Raw genomic sequence first — 14,496 nt, forward strand, 5'->3', positions numbered from 1 at the left:
CAGCATTTATTCTCAGGAAATACTCCTTTCTTTGCTATATTTTAGTTTTCTGACTATTTTTCGCCATCCCCCTCCCACCCCTGTTACATGCAATGCACTTAGCTTTTCACTATTATTAACTCATGCATGGTGTTTTAGTAGTAATCTCTGTCTTGCATATTAGCATATTACCCTGTCTTCCACCTTTAAGCTCGCAGGTTTTCAAATCTCATCCACTGCAGTACCCAACAATCAGTCCTTCCTCCTCATCCTGTCCCGTAAGTCTCCCATGACCCGGGTTTTGGTGACTTTTCTAAACTGTATCCCTTCCCCTAAACATTTCCAGTTCTTTTCCTTCACCCCTCTTCCTTCCCCTTCAACTCTTCTGCCAGAAGAAGGAGCCACTGGCTCCAAAAGCTTGTAAAAGTTAAATCCTTTTGTGTGTGTGTGTGTGTGTGTGTGTGTGTGTGTGTGTGTGTGTGTCTGCCCCTGCCACCATTCACTGAGTAGACTTTTTTATCTATCCATTTAAATTATATTATCAATAATTGATTATTTTCGTTATTATAATATAAAATAAGACATTCTTGTACACTGCTCTGTACATCATATTTAATACTTACCACCTCACTTTATCTAAATATTCTACAGTAAGTCTGAAAATGCTCATATTCATGTTTGTCCTCTCCCTCCTCAAATTTTTGATCATGTATTCACTAACTATACATATTGATACGATTCTAAATGGATTTCATTTATTCCATTTTTGTGATTTGATTACTAGCACAGCAAAGAGCACCTTTTTCCATTCATTCATTCATCGTGTTCTGTATGTCCCATGATGGAGGAGGAACTCCAGGGATGCAGAATGAGTCAAGATATATATATTAACAAAAGACAAGGAAAGTAGTGTGTGTGTGTGTGTGTGTGTGTGTGTGTGTGTGTGTGTGTGTTTAGGGCACTCCACAACATAGTTATTAGTGCCTTTATGTTGCAAAATTGTCTCCAATGAATATAATTAAAACAGAGAAAACAAAAAAAGCCTAAAATATAATTTCACTTAGAATTACAATCACACTATTCCACTATCACTCACATCCACTTACCCATTACAGTGAGGTGATAAATGGCATGGGATACCTCCTAATATCATGCCAGATCTCCTTTTGCCCAGCATATTGCAGCAACTCTACATGGCATGGACTCAACAATTTGTTTGAAGCCCCCAGCAGAAATAGAGCCATCCTGTCTCTGGAGCCGACCATAGTTGCAAAAGTGTTGCCAGTGTAGGATTTTGTGCATGAACTAACCTCTCGATTACACCCCATAAATGTTCAATGGGACTGATGTCAGGCAGTCTGGGTGGCCATATCATTCACTCTAACCATCTTCAAACCAACTGCTAACAATTGTGTCCCGGTAATATACACATTGTCATCCCCAAAAATTCAATCGGTGTTTGGGAACAAGAAGTCCGTGTACAGCTGCAAAAGGTCTCTGAATAGCCAAACATAACCATTTCCAGTCAATGATTTGTTCAGTTGACCCATAGGACCCAGTCCATTCCATGTAAACAGAGCCAGCACCATTATGGAGCCACCACCAGCTTGCACAGTGCCTTGTTGACAACTTGGCTCCATGGTTTTGTGGTTCTGCACCACGCTCCAACACTACCATCAGACCTTACCAACTGAAATCGGGATTCATCTGACCAGGCCACAGTTTTCCAGTCATCTAGGATCCAACCGATATGGTCACAAGCCCAGGAGAGATGCTCCAGGAAATGTCGTGCTCTCAGCAAAGGTGCTCGAACTGGTTGTCTGCTGCCATAGCCTATTAACACTAAATTTTGCCACACTGTCCTAGCAGATAAATTTGTCAGATGTCTCATATTGATTTCTGTGGTTATTTCACTCTGAGTTGCTTGTCTGTTAGTACTGACAATGCTACATAAATGCCGCTGCTCTTGGTGAAGGCTATCAGCCAGTGCACTGTTCATGGTGAGAGGTATTGGCTGAAATTTGACATTCTCAGCACACTTGTGACACGGTGGATCTCAGAATATTGAAATCCCTAATGGTTTTCGAAATGGAATGTCCCATGTGTGTAGCTATAACTACCATTTTCTATTCAAAGTCTTAATTCCCGTCATATTGCCCAATCACATTGGAAACCCTTTTACATGAATCACCGGAGTGCAAATGACAGCTCCACCAATGCACTGTCCATTTATACCTCGTGTACACGATACTACAGCCATCTGTTTATGTGCATATCGCAATCCCATAACTTTTTTCACCTAAATGTAATACGCAAACAATATTTTATCTTGTCAGTGTTAAAATATATCATTTAAATCTTAACCGAACCACAAACAAAGAATAAAAAAGTAAATCGAGATAATGTGACTGGCTGATTACTTCCTAAAACCCAAGATGAGCCAGGCAGCTTACACATTTTTTAACTTCTCCCGGAACTTTAGGGGAAATATCTGACATCCCACAAAATTTTAAAAATCATACCACATTTGTCTCATTGTCAGCTAAAATAAAGGGCAGATCAGCTGGCAAACTAACCTTTGATCTCTAGTCTGAATATAAAATACAATCAGTTACAGTCTGACATATATACTGCAAGCACCCTGGGTCCTTGCACCAGAGCAGGGACCCATGCTATGTGACAGTACCCTATCGAAAGGTGAGGCCAAAACAGAGTGGTTTTCAAATGGGAACTGCAAATGTTTGATGACGAGGTTACAAGACAACCGAATCCTCAAACGGAAAACACGTCTGGTATGTCATACAAGGCATTAGTGACAGTACATGTGCCATATGGTAGGAATGTCTTACCAACACACCTAATTTGTATGCCTGGTATGTGAGTGAGATTGCTTCCTTGACCAATTTATGTGTTCGTATGAATCACTCTCAAGGAAATGATGAAAACACAATAATTTGTCTAATAAGCTGCAACAAATGAATGCAACAGTTTCACAATCGCGCAGTTTTCCTGTGTTCTGTCAAAACATATGTTTTTAACGTTTTTGAAGTTGTGTTCTGTTTTGGAAGTGTTGACTCTTGAATTACTTTGTTATAACATAGTTCACACCTGTCTATTTGTTGTTTTCATTTCTGTGAGACATCTACAAAATCTGTCTAAAAAGTATCCGACCTGTGATTTTCCCACGCAAAATACAGACGATAACACGGTACCACCCTACACAGTAAGGAAGAGACCTTTATGCACATGCGTGAATTTTGTCCCCGCCTTCCAGCACATCAGTCGCTGCCTGTCGGTCGCAAGGTGCTACACAATGTGTTCGTTGGATTACTGACTCTCTCAAGATGACTGAATGTGCTGAGCAAAGATACTGCATCAAATTTTGTCAAAAGCTTGGTGATTCTCAATTTGAAACAATTTGTAAGATCCAGCAGGTGTTCGGAGATGCGATGGGTGTAATACAAATTAAGGAATGGTTAACCAATTCAAAAATGGCCACACATCAGCGGAGAGTGACCAGTGTTCTGGCAGGTAACTGCTGGGAGTGCAGCTGTTGAGAGGGTGCAATATTTGGCGATGGCAGATCGTCATTTTACCGTGCGGTAGACTGCCCAAGAGGTTGGAGTGAGTAAAGATTCTGCACATGTAATTTTGCGTGATGATCTGAACATGCACCAAGTGGCTGCGCAATTCGTGCCCAAGTTGTTGTCATCGGAACAAAAACACCTCCATTTTGACATTGCACAGGACCTTCTGGACACCATCAACAATGATCCTGGGTTTCTGAACTCCGTGATAACTTGAGATGAGTCACGGGTGTACAGGTATGACCCAGAAACAAAAAGACAGTCGTTGCAATGGAAGCATCCAGAATCTCTGAGGCCGAAGAAAGTGTGGCAGGTGCAAAGCAAAATCAAGGTGATGCTAACTGTCTTCTTTGATATCCGTCGAATAGTGCATCATGAATACGCACTGGAAGGACAAACAATGACAAAGGAGTACTATCGAGATGTTCTCCGGCAGTACGGTACGAAAGATCAGACGTGTGGATGGCGAAAAACTGGCAACTGCATCACGACAACGGCCCCGCACATTCATCCCATTTGAGCCAAAATTTCTTGGCCAAACATGGAATTACAGTATTCGCCAACCTCTGTACTCTCCAGAAATGACTTCTTGCGACTTCAAGGTTGTTCTCAAAATTGAAGACGCCACTAAAAGGATCCCATTTTTGAGAGTAGAGAAGAGAGAATGCGGAACACGAGGACAGAACTGAATGTCATTCCAAAAGAAGACTTCCAGAGGTGTTTCCGGCAGTGGAAGGATCGGTGGACTAAGTGTGTGAAAGCACAAGGGCCCTACTTTGAAGGGGATTAGGGTCCGAACCCCGTCAGGTATTCAAAATATTTTTTCAGCCAAACGTTGGATACTTCTTAGACAGGCCTCGTATGTGGTATCTCTCCTGCTCTCAATATTTATCATGTTTACTTGCGATGGTATTCTTACCACATGACTTATACTCTATAAACGGTGTATAGTATGACAACTGCCAAGACTACAAAAGGGGAAAAAACATTTCAGTGACCAGATGGACAGATCATAATGTTGTGGGGAAAAAAGTGAAGGACAGGAGAGAGAGGAGGTTCGAACATGGGTCATCCACATAGCAGTCCAACACCGTGACCACTGAGCCATGACAAAGCTGCTATTTCAAGCTGCTCTATATTGCACTTCTTATCCTTCGACTGTTCAGTGTTTCTATTTTGCCTTTTTTCCACAGTTCAGTACATCTTCTTCCTGTTTTCATGCTTTATCTGTATCCACTGAGCCATCTACCACAAAACCTGAAGGGGAGTTTCCTCGTTAGATCTGCTTGTAAAATAGCTGCATCATTGTGGCACTCGCCTAAAGTTTCAATGAAATTGGATTAAAAACACATATGAGTGCAGTTTCTCCGGTACCTCACTAAAATTCTTGGCTTCTTCAGTAGCTGTGTGGCAATCGGCTCCAGTTCTGAGTCAGTGTCAGTAGTTGGCCTATACCACGTGTCAAAAGATTATGAATGACAAAAAGCTTCATTGTTCAAACATGATTTGCAAAAACTGCCTCCATGGAAGGCCAAATTGTTTGGCATGCTTGTGAATCTGGAAAAGCAGAAACCTGTACATCTCGCACACAATGAGGAGCTGCTTCTGAATGGCAAGTGGCAACAACCCAGGCTCAGGCAGTTTTGCCTTGCTGCAAGCAGGTGCCGAGTATTTGGTGTGATTAGATCTTTAGTACCTGCGACTATATGCCTCCAAGTATTCCAGTATTAATTACTTGAACCCATGCTGGATCTCTGGCATATCCTGTGAGTTATTCAGAGTTCCAACCACACTGGATTGCCTTTGTGGACGCAGGCAGATTGTTGGCTACATGACAATATTCCTACGCATCATTACATATAGTTCATAATGAATGAGCTTTCATAGCGTTGTTATCCAAAGTTCATGTTTTGTTTTTTGTTCAGTAGTATTTGCTACAGGCGTCCATGTGCTCAATCTAAGAAGCAGGCCGTACCTATTTTCTTCTCCTAAAGAATATAAGATGGGTACAAAGAATAACCAATGAAGATATTCTGAATCAAATTGAATAGGAGAGATCTTCATTGCACAACTTGACTAAAATGGGGATAGGTTGGTAAGACATTTTGAAGCTGAAGTAGTAGTTTGTTTATTAATAGAGGGGGGGGGGGGGGGGGAGGTTAATTGCAGTAAAGGGAGACCAAGGGTTGACTACAGGAAGCACATTAAAATGAATGTAGGCTTGTGTAAGACAACCTAGAATGGAGAACTGCATCGAAACAGTCTTGAGACTGGGTACAACAACAGTTGAAATGCTACCACCTAATTAGGCACTCTTTCTATAAATTATGTGATGTGAGGATTGATAAGCCCAGTTATGGTAATAATAATAATTCGCAGGAGAGCTTCTGTAAAGTTTGGAAGGTAGGAGACGAGATACTGGCAGAAGTAAAGCTGTGGATACCGGGCGTGAGTCGTGCTTCGGTAGCTCAGATGGTAGAGCACTTGCCCGCGAAAGGCAAAGGTCCCGAGTTCGAGTCTCTGTCGGGCACACAGTTTTAATCTGCCAGGAAGTTTAATAATAATGATGATGACAATAGCCCTAATAATAATATAGGGTGGAAACAGTAGCAAGCTGAGAAAACTTAAAATGAAACATTTATCCAATCCAAACAAGACAGTGTCCATATTGTTTTGTAATACAGCATTACAAATGAAGCAGTTTTCACCTAAGGAATACTGCGAAAGTGGTTAGTGTTACCACTAAGTTGCCTAGCATGAGTGGAGGAAATATTTTGTTCATGCAAAGTAACTACTGTCAGCTACATTTTTAGATTTTGAATTAACTACTGGACATTATAGTAATTTTCTTGCGCATATTTTATCAACTTGCTGTTATTACCACGTAACTGAATGCCACAGTGACAGTATCTCACACTACACAAAACTGTCGTTTATCTGCTGTGACATCTGCATAACCACTGAACGTGGTTCATTATGGGTTATATTTACACTTAATTAACAGAACGTTTCAGCTAGTGGAAATGTGTGTGTGTGAGAGAGAGAGAGAGAGAGAGAGAGAGAGAGAGAGAGAGAGAGAGAGAGAGAGAGAGACGAACCTATAATTGGAATATGGGTTACAAACACATTTTCACTGTCTACGAAGTAGTAGACGGTGTATGGCTACATACTTCGCTTGGCGTAGAAGGTGTTCCTTCATGAAATTAGATTTCCGGTTAAAAAACGAGACGGCATTTTTTCTACGATCATTAAAGGTAATTACAATCCGTTCGATAGATCCCCCTCACAGAACTACGAGATTAGTTAAACACTACTATTCAATTTCAACCACATACACACACACAAAAAACTGACTAAACAAAGTTTTGAAAATAGACCGGAGGTATTATAGAAGTTGTTATGCCTCAGTACAGCCCCAAAAAACATTATATCACGATGTTAGTTAGTCACATAAATTTTGTTACGTTCACACACCATTCGAAGACATCTGACATTGTTCACTGCAGCTCATTTTCCAATTACAGTTTATACTGACCGGTAACACCTGTAGATGTTGTCACACGATATAAACAACTACTAACTTTGGCAGCTAGTATACTTACAATCTTTGGTCTGCAATGTCGATTCAAAGATGTAAATAAATCCTTGCCAAATGGCAAATGTCAACTAGCAAGTAAACTTCTGCAAGTTGCTTGCAGAAGCTAATTCTGTAAGTTACTCGACATGGAAACACCTTCAGCAAATCGACTTCCGCTATTTCCGTCTACTTGCAGAAGTAGTTTCCGTAAAGTAGTGGAAAGAGTTTCTTGCATTTTGTTGCAAGTGCTTGCCACTTGCTGTTAGTTTTTCTCAAATTTGCAGGAGTTCTGTGTGTTCAATACCGGTGTAACAACGTCAGGTTTGAAAGGGAGAATGACACAAAGACAGATGAACGAACCAAAGAAATGTACAAAACCTAAACTTGTTTCAAATCAATTCAAGGTTCCCCAGTAACCGATTTCACATCTACCGCGGGACAGCGACCTTAAGTCTTGCAATTCCAATACAGTATATCGATCTCAATAGGCAACAAAGAAACGCATAGTGCCCCCTGTACGTCGTAATACACGTGTGTTTGCTTATTTGACCTTCAGTGTGAGTGCACCATTTAGCCATTAACAGCGAAAATTGGAATATGTTCAACTTCTTGACAGGTATCGAAGCACTGCTCTATCATTCCATATTAAAGGACTAATAATTCTTGTAGGGAATGGAAACTTAAGATTGTTAAGATCTGAAAGGAATTGTTCTCAAAGTTGATCATTCATTTTATTTATATATTTCAAATTCCATGAATCCATATAGTGATGAATCACAAGGATGTGGAATGAGTCAGGTTTACATATTTATAGATGCACAATACACATTAGTACAATGTCAGGAAAGTAGCAATCTGGTGATATAAGCTTAAAGGGTGTACTAAAATTAAATAGATACAGTTCAAATAAATGTGCTGTAAAATACTGAAAATAACTTTTGGTACAGAAAAAAGAAAATTCGTAGGTTGATCATCTTAGGCAGTGAAGACAAATTACACAAACATAATACAAACAGAGACTAGAATATGAACAGGAAATATAATAAAAAATTACAGAGACAGTCAATGAGTATGCCTACTCTGCTGTAGGCTTTGATATCAGATGGAAGAGAATTGAAAAGTTTTGTGACAGAATAATGAATGCCTTTTTGTATGATACTTAGCTGTTTTAGTTCTCTGTGTAAATCATTTCTAGACCTTGTATTGTGATCATGGTATGCATTATTGAATGTGAAAAGAGAGTCGTTATTTAAGACAAAAATCATCAAAGAAAAAAGTACTGACATGTGGTGGTTAATATTTGAAGCTTACAGAACAGGTTTCTGCAAGAATATCCTGGATGAACACCACTCATGATTCTAATTGCTTTCTTTTGTGCACTGAAGATTATTTTGGCTAAAGGTTGATTACCCCAAAAAATTATACAATATGACATGATGGAGTAGAAATAGCCAAACTAAGCTGCTTTGATACTATACATATCACAAATGGGGGTAGTTACATCCAGGGCGTTAGTTGCTACACTTAGTCTTTTATGAAGATCTAGAATATGCCCAGACCAGTTTAAGTTCTCATCAATTATAACGCCCAGAAACTTAAAGGTGACACACTGTAATATATTTTTATTGTCACAGTGTAAGTTGATTGCTTCATTTTTTTGCAGTCGTGCATGAAATTGAATATGATGTGTTTTTTTCCATATTTCGTATGAACCCATTAGACTTAAACCAGTGTAGGACAACTACAAGTACAGCATTACATTTATTTACTTGTTCACTGATTGATTAACTTTCAAGCATAATAGTAGCGTCATCAACAGAAAGAGTAAAATTGCTCTCAGTGTTTGTGCAGAGTGGGAGAACATTGACAAAGATAAGAAATAGTAAAGGCCCAATGGATCCTTGTGGCACTTCACACTTTATTGTTCCCCAGTCAGATGAGACAGGACAGCCACCAAAATCATTTACTATCACTTTATGATTCCTATTGTGTAGATATGATTTAATCCATCTACCAATAATACCATTTAAACCATAAAAATTGGCCTTCTTTAAGAGAATGTTGTGATCAACACAGACAAAGGCCTGTGACAAGTCACATAAAATTCCAGTATGTGACGTTTTGTTATTTAGTGACTCAAGAATTTCAGTTGTGAGAGCGAAAATAGCCTGCTCTGTTGTTCTGTTCTTTTGAAAGCCAAATTGATTTTTGTTAAGGATGTTGTGAATAGTGAGGTGCTCTATGGTTTCAAAATAGCAATCTTAAATCTCTCTGGGACAAAACCTTGCTGCAAAGATTCATTAAAAATGTGGCACAGAACTTGACATATATAATTACTACAGAGCTTTACAACTTTCGACGAAATGTTGTCGATACGAGAGGAATTTTTGTTTCTTAAAGATTTAATCATAGTTTTGACTTCATTAGTGGTGACTGGAGCTATATAAATTAGGTCATATATGCTGCAGTCAACTCTTTCTAATAAATTCATGGCCATGTTTAATGAAGCCTTACAACCAACACGATCTGCAGCAGTTAAGAAATGATTGTTAAATATGTTAGAAATTGCTACAGGATTATGTACCACCTTGTCATTATGGCTTATCTTTATGGTGCTATGGTTCCAATTATTTTTGCCAGGCGCTCCCTTTATGACATTCCAAATTGTTTTAATTTTGTTTTTATAGTTATCTGTTTCAGATTTAATACATAAGCTTTTGCATTTGTTTATCACCTGTTGTAAAACTTTATAGTAAAGTTTATAATAAGATCCTTTAAGGTGATCAATTCACTGTCTTTCACAGGCATGCGATTCCCTCTTGGTCCTGCAATAAATTTTAATTCCTTCTGTAATCTATGGTTTACAAGAAGAAGCCTCAGTGTTCCTCCTGACAGTTCTTCTTTGAAAAGACATTTCAAACAGGGAGATAAATTCATTTAAGAAAATGTTAAATTTATCATTTACATCACTTATCCTAAAATTGGGTCCCATTCTATTTGTGATAGATGGTAATTAAAGCCAGAAACAGTTTCAGTATTTACACATCTAAAGGACTGGTAGATCTACATGCCTTTTCTGTACAAACTGATGTTATTAACTTTAAGCAGTTGGCCATCATGATCAGAAAAGCTGTTTATGACTTGGATTATACTTGCATTGCTGATTCTGTTCTTGTCAATGAAACTATTGTCTATCGGACTTTTGCAATTTTCTGTAACTCTAGTGGGGAAGTTAACCATAGCAACCAAGTTGTTAGAATTCATTAAATGTATCAGGTCAATCTTACTGTTACTTAAGAAGTTGACATTAAAGCCCCCAGCAACTATTAAATTTCTGGATTTGGAAAAAAGTTTGCCCAAAAGCGTGTCTAACTTATTCAGAAAAATACATTTCCCTTCAGGAGCTCTGTAAATTGTAAGCAATGTAACTGACAGGTTCCTTGCAGTTATTTCAATCCAAAAGACTTCAAAATGTTGATCTGCAGAATATTTGTTTAAATCTGAAGGTTTATAAATAATTTTGTTGTCTGTCTACTTGTTCTACAATAATAAGTAGCTAAATTATACACCTCAAGTTGCAGCCCTTCAGTTGCATTTGTAATATGATGCTCAGTAAGGCATAAAACATGTCCATAATTAACAAAATCCATATGCAAGATTTACAGATAGAAAGTCTAATTTATTTTTGAGAGGTCTGACTTTCTGAAACAAAATAATAAGATTGTTGGAGCTATCTTCACTGTCCTGTTGTGAGTCCCTTTCTATGTTCACACCATATTTCACTTTTTTACTTAAAACTGAATTGTCCCTTTAGTGACCTATGTCACAGCCAGGGATTTGTCCACTCGATGATGTCTCTGTGGATGTGAGGGTTCCAGCTATAAGAAATCACTGCTTCTGTTTTGCTCTGTTCTTACTCTTGATAAGACTCATGGTGCAGATTTTCGCTTCTGTATACAGCAGTAGAAATACTTCCAAGCTCTTTAGGTCTTTTGGATGAAACATCAGATGGCATTGATGTTTCCATGGATGAAGTATGTGAGAAATTTATATTATTGTTGTTGTTAGCCCCTGAAGAAAGCTTTACCATACATAGAGGAAGCAAGCTATTGTCTCTAAATTTAGCAATGTTAGGCTGAGATGCATGTATTTGTGTGTCCCCTGCATTCTTATTCGTTGCCTTGATAGAATGTTATGGAGTACCTTCTGTAGCACAATAGCTGACTATTGTGGCAGAGCAGGTTGAAAGAGTTTTTAGTATTGTAGTCCAGTTCCATGGTTTTGGTATTACTGATGCAATGTTTTTTCATAGTTTGACGATCAAGTAGGTAAAAAGACAAGGGCTAGTAGAAATCCTTGGGTAACATAAGAAATATTCAATTTAATTGATGAAAGGAGAAAATATAAAAATGCAGTAAATGAAGCAGGCAAAAAGGAATACAAATGTCACAAAAATGAGATCGACAGGAAGTGCGGAACGGCTAAGCAGGGATGGCTAGAGGACAAATGTAAGGATGTAGAGGCTTATCTCACTAGGGGTAAGATAGAAACTGCCTACAGGAAATTTAAGAGACCTTTGGAGAGAAGAGAACCACTTGTATGAATATCAAGAGGTAAGACGGAAACCCAGTTCTAAGCAAAGAAGGGAAAGCAGAAAGGTGGAGGGAGTATATAGAGGGTCTATACAGGGGCGATGTACTTGAGGACAATATTATGAAATGGAAGTGGATGTAGATGAAGATGAAATGGGAGATACGGAAGAGTGAAGAGTTTGACAGAGCACTGAAAGACCTGAGTCGAAACAAGTCCCCGGGAGTAGACAACATTCCATTAGAACTACTGACAACTTTGGGAGAGCCAGTCCTGACAAAACTCTACCGTCTGGTGAGCAAGAAGTATGAGACAGGCGAAATGCCCTCAGATTTCAAGAAGAATATAATAATTCCAATTCCAAAGAAAGCAGGAGTTTACAGATGTGAAAATTACCGAACTATCAGTTTAATAAGTCACAGCTGCAAAACACTATCACGAATTCTTTACAGAGGAATGGAAAAACTGGTAGAATCCGACCTTGGGGAAGATCAGTTTGGATTCCGTAGAAATATGGGAATGCGTGAGGCAATACTGACCTAATGACTTATCTTAGAAGAAAGATTAGGGAAAGGCAAACCTACGTTTCTAGCACTTGTAGACTTAGAGAAAGGTTTTGACAATGTTGACTGGAATATTCTCTTTCAAATTCTAAAGGTGGCAGGGGTAAAATACAGGGAGCGAAAGGTTATTTACAATTTGTACAGAAAGCAGATGGCAGTTATAAGAGTCGAGGGGCATGAAAGGGCAGCAGTGGTTGGGAAGGGAGTGAGACAGGGTTGTAGCCTCTCCCCGATCTTATTCAATCTGTATATTGAGCAAGCATTAAAGGAAACAAAAGAAAAATTCGGAGTAGGTATTAAAATCCATGGAGAAGAAATAAAAACTTTGAGGTTCATCCATGACATTGTAATTCTGTCAGAGACAGCAAAGGACCTGGAAGAGCAGTTGAACGGAATGGACAGTGTCTTGAAAGGAGGATATAAGATGAACATCAACAAAAGCAAAACGAGGATAATGGAATGTAGTCGAATTAAGTCGGGTGATGCTGAGGGAATTAGATTAGGAAATGAGACACTTAAAGTAGTAAAGGAGTTTTGCTATTTGGGGAGCAAAATAACTGATGATGGTCGAAGTAGAGAGGATATAAAATGGAGACCGGCAATGGCAAGGAAAGCGTTTCTGAAGAAGAGAAATTTGTTAACATCGAGTATAGTAAGTGTCAGGAAGTCGTTTCTGAAAGTATTTGTATGGATTGTAGCCATGTATGGAAGTGAAACATGGACGATTAATAGTTTAGACAAGAAGAGAACAGAAGCTTTCGAAATGTGGTGCTACAGAAGAATGCCGAAGATTAGATGTGTAGATCATGTAACTAATGAGGAGGTATTGAATAGAATTGGGGAGAAGAGGAGCTTGTGGCAGAACTTGACTAGAAGAAGGGATCGGTTGGTAGGACATGTTCTGAGGCATCTAGGGATCACCAATTTGGTATTGGAGGGCAGCATGTAGGATAAAAATCGTAGAGGGAGACCAAGAGGTGAATACACTAAGCAGATTCAGACAGACATACGTTGCAGTAAGTACTGGGAGATGAAGAAGCGTGCTCAGCATAGGGTAGCATGGAGAGCTGCATCAAACCAGTCTCAGGACTAAAGACCACAACAACAACAACATAAAAGGTTTCTTTATTAACAGGTGATGCCTTCCACTCCTTTCTCACTGGGATCTGATATTCATTCTAATTTGTTGTAATAAGTCGGTTTAAGGTAGTTTGACGTCTAAGAGAGTTCTGGATGTGCCAGCTTCCTGGCCTCAGGTCTACAGTTTTGTTAAACAAAATATCTGGGTGAGCTTTAATCCAAAGTAAATTAATGTATTTGTTTCTTCATGAATATTCCATATTTCGTCAGCTATGTCAATAACGAATTTATTGTTACGTTTACTCCAATTTCTGCTCTCTATGGCCTGAAATAGACGACAGTGAGAATTTTGGGGAAAACTTAAGTGTATATCCAAAGGATATGCAAATAGGAAATGGAGGTGGCGTATTTGTCACAGCAGACAAAAAACTCAAATCCACAGAGATAGAAATTGAAGCTCCTTCTGAGATAGTTTGGGCAAGACTCAGTATCAGAGGTGGGAGTGAAATGATAATTAGATCCTTCTACTGCCCACCAGTTTCATCTCCTGATGTAAACGAAAACTTTTGAGAAACCATCAGTTCACTTGTATATAAGTTACCCAACTGGACTGTAATCATTGGCAGAGACTTGAATCATCCAACAATTAACTGGGAAAAACACAATTTTGTTAGTGGTGGATGTGAGAAGACTTCTTATGAAACTTCTCTAAATGCCTTCTCTGAAAACTACCTAGAACAGATAGTTGGGAACCCTACTCATGATGGAAATATATCAGATCTAATGGCAACAAGTGGACCTGCCTCTTTGAGGATGTCTGCATCAAAACGGGTATCAGTGACCATAATGCAGTTGTGGCAACAAACTTGGCATCGATTTGTTTTAGAATCTCACAACATATTCTGAACTCATACATAGTGAGGTACCTCCTCAACGCCAACCAGTATAGTTTTCGAAAACAATGATCATGTGAAATCCATCTCGTACTTTTCTCACAAGACATACTGAGAGCTTTGTTTGGCGTCAGCATTAGACACCATGCTAGAGGTTGCGATAATCGATAGCGATCCAGCACTTGCAACCTCTCTGGACTCGTTGACGCTTGCAGCGCCGCCATATG

General features: G+C 39.0%; 1 protein-coding gene across 1 annotated transcript in view; it reads right to left on the reverse strand.

Annotated features, from left to right (window-relative positions):
* LOC126095164 (3-ketodihydrosphingosine reductase) overlaps window positions 1-7,177 on the reverse strand; it is an 87,725-nt gene extending 80,548 nt beyond the window's left edge. Inside the window, exon 1 of the mRNA XM_049909886.1 lies at window positions 7,041-7,177. Coding sequence (XP_049765843.1) covers window positions 7,041-7,077 — 37 coding nt within the window. The 5' untranslated portion in view covers window positions 7,078-7,177. The remainder of the gene's footprint in view (window positions 1-7,040) is intronic.
* Between the last annotated feature and the right edge of the window lie 7,319 nt (window positions 7,178-14,496).

The sequence above is a fragment of the Schistocerca cancellata genome, chromosome 8, assembly GCF_023864275.1.
Source record: "Schistocerca cancellata isolate TAMUIC-IGC-003103 chromosome 8, iqSchCanc2.1, whole genome shotgun sequence".
Taxonomy (NCBI): Eukaryota; Metazoa; Arthropoda; class Insecta; order Orthoptera; family Acrididae; genus Schistocerca; species Schistocerca cancellata.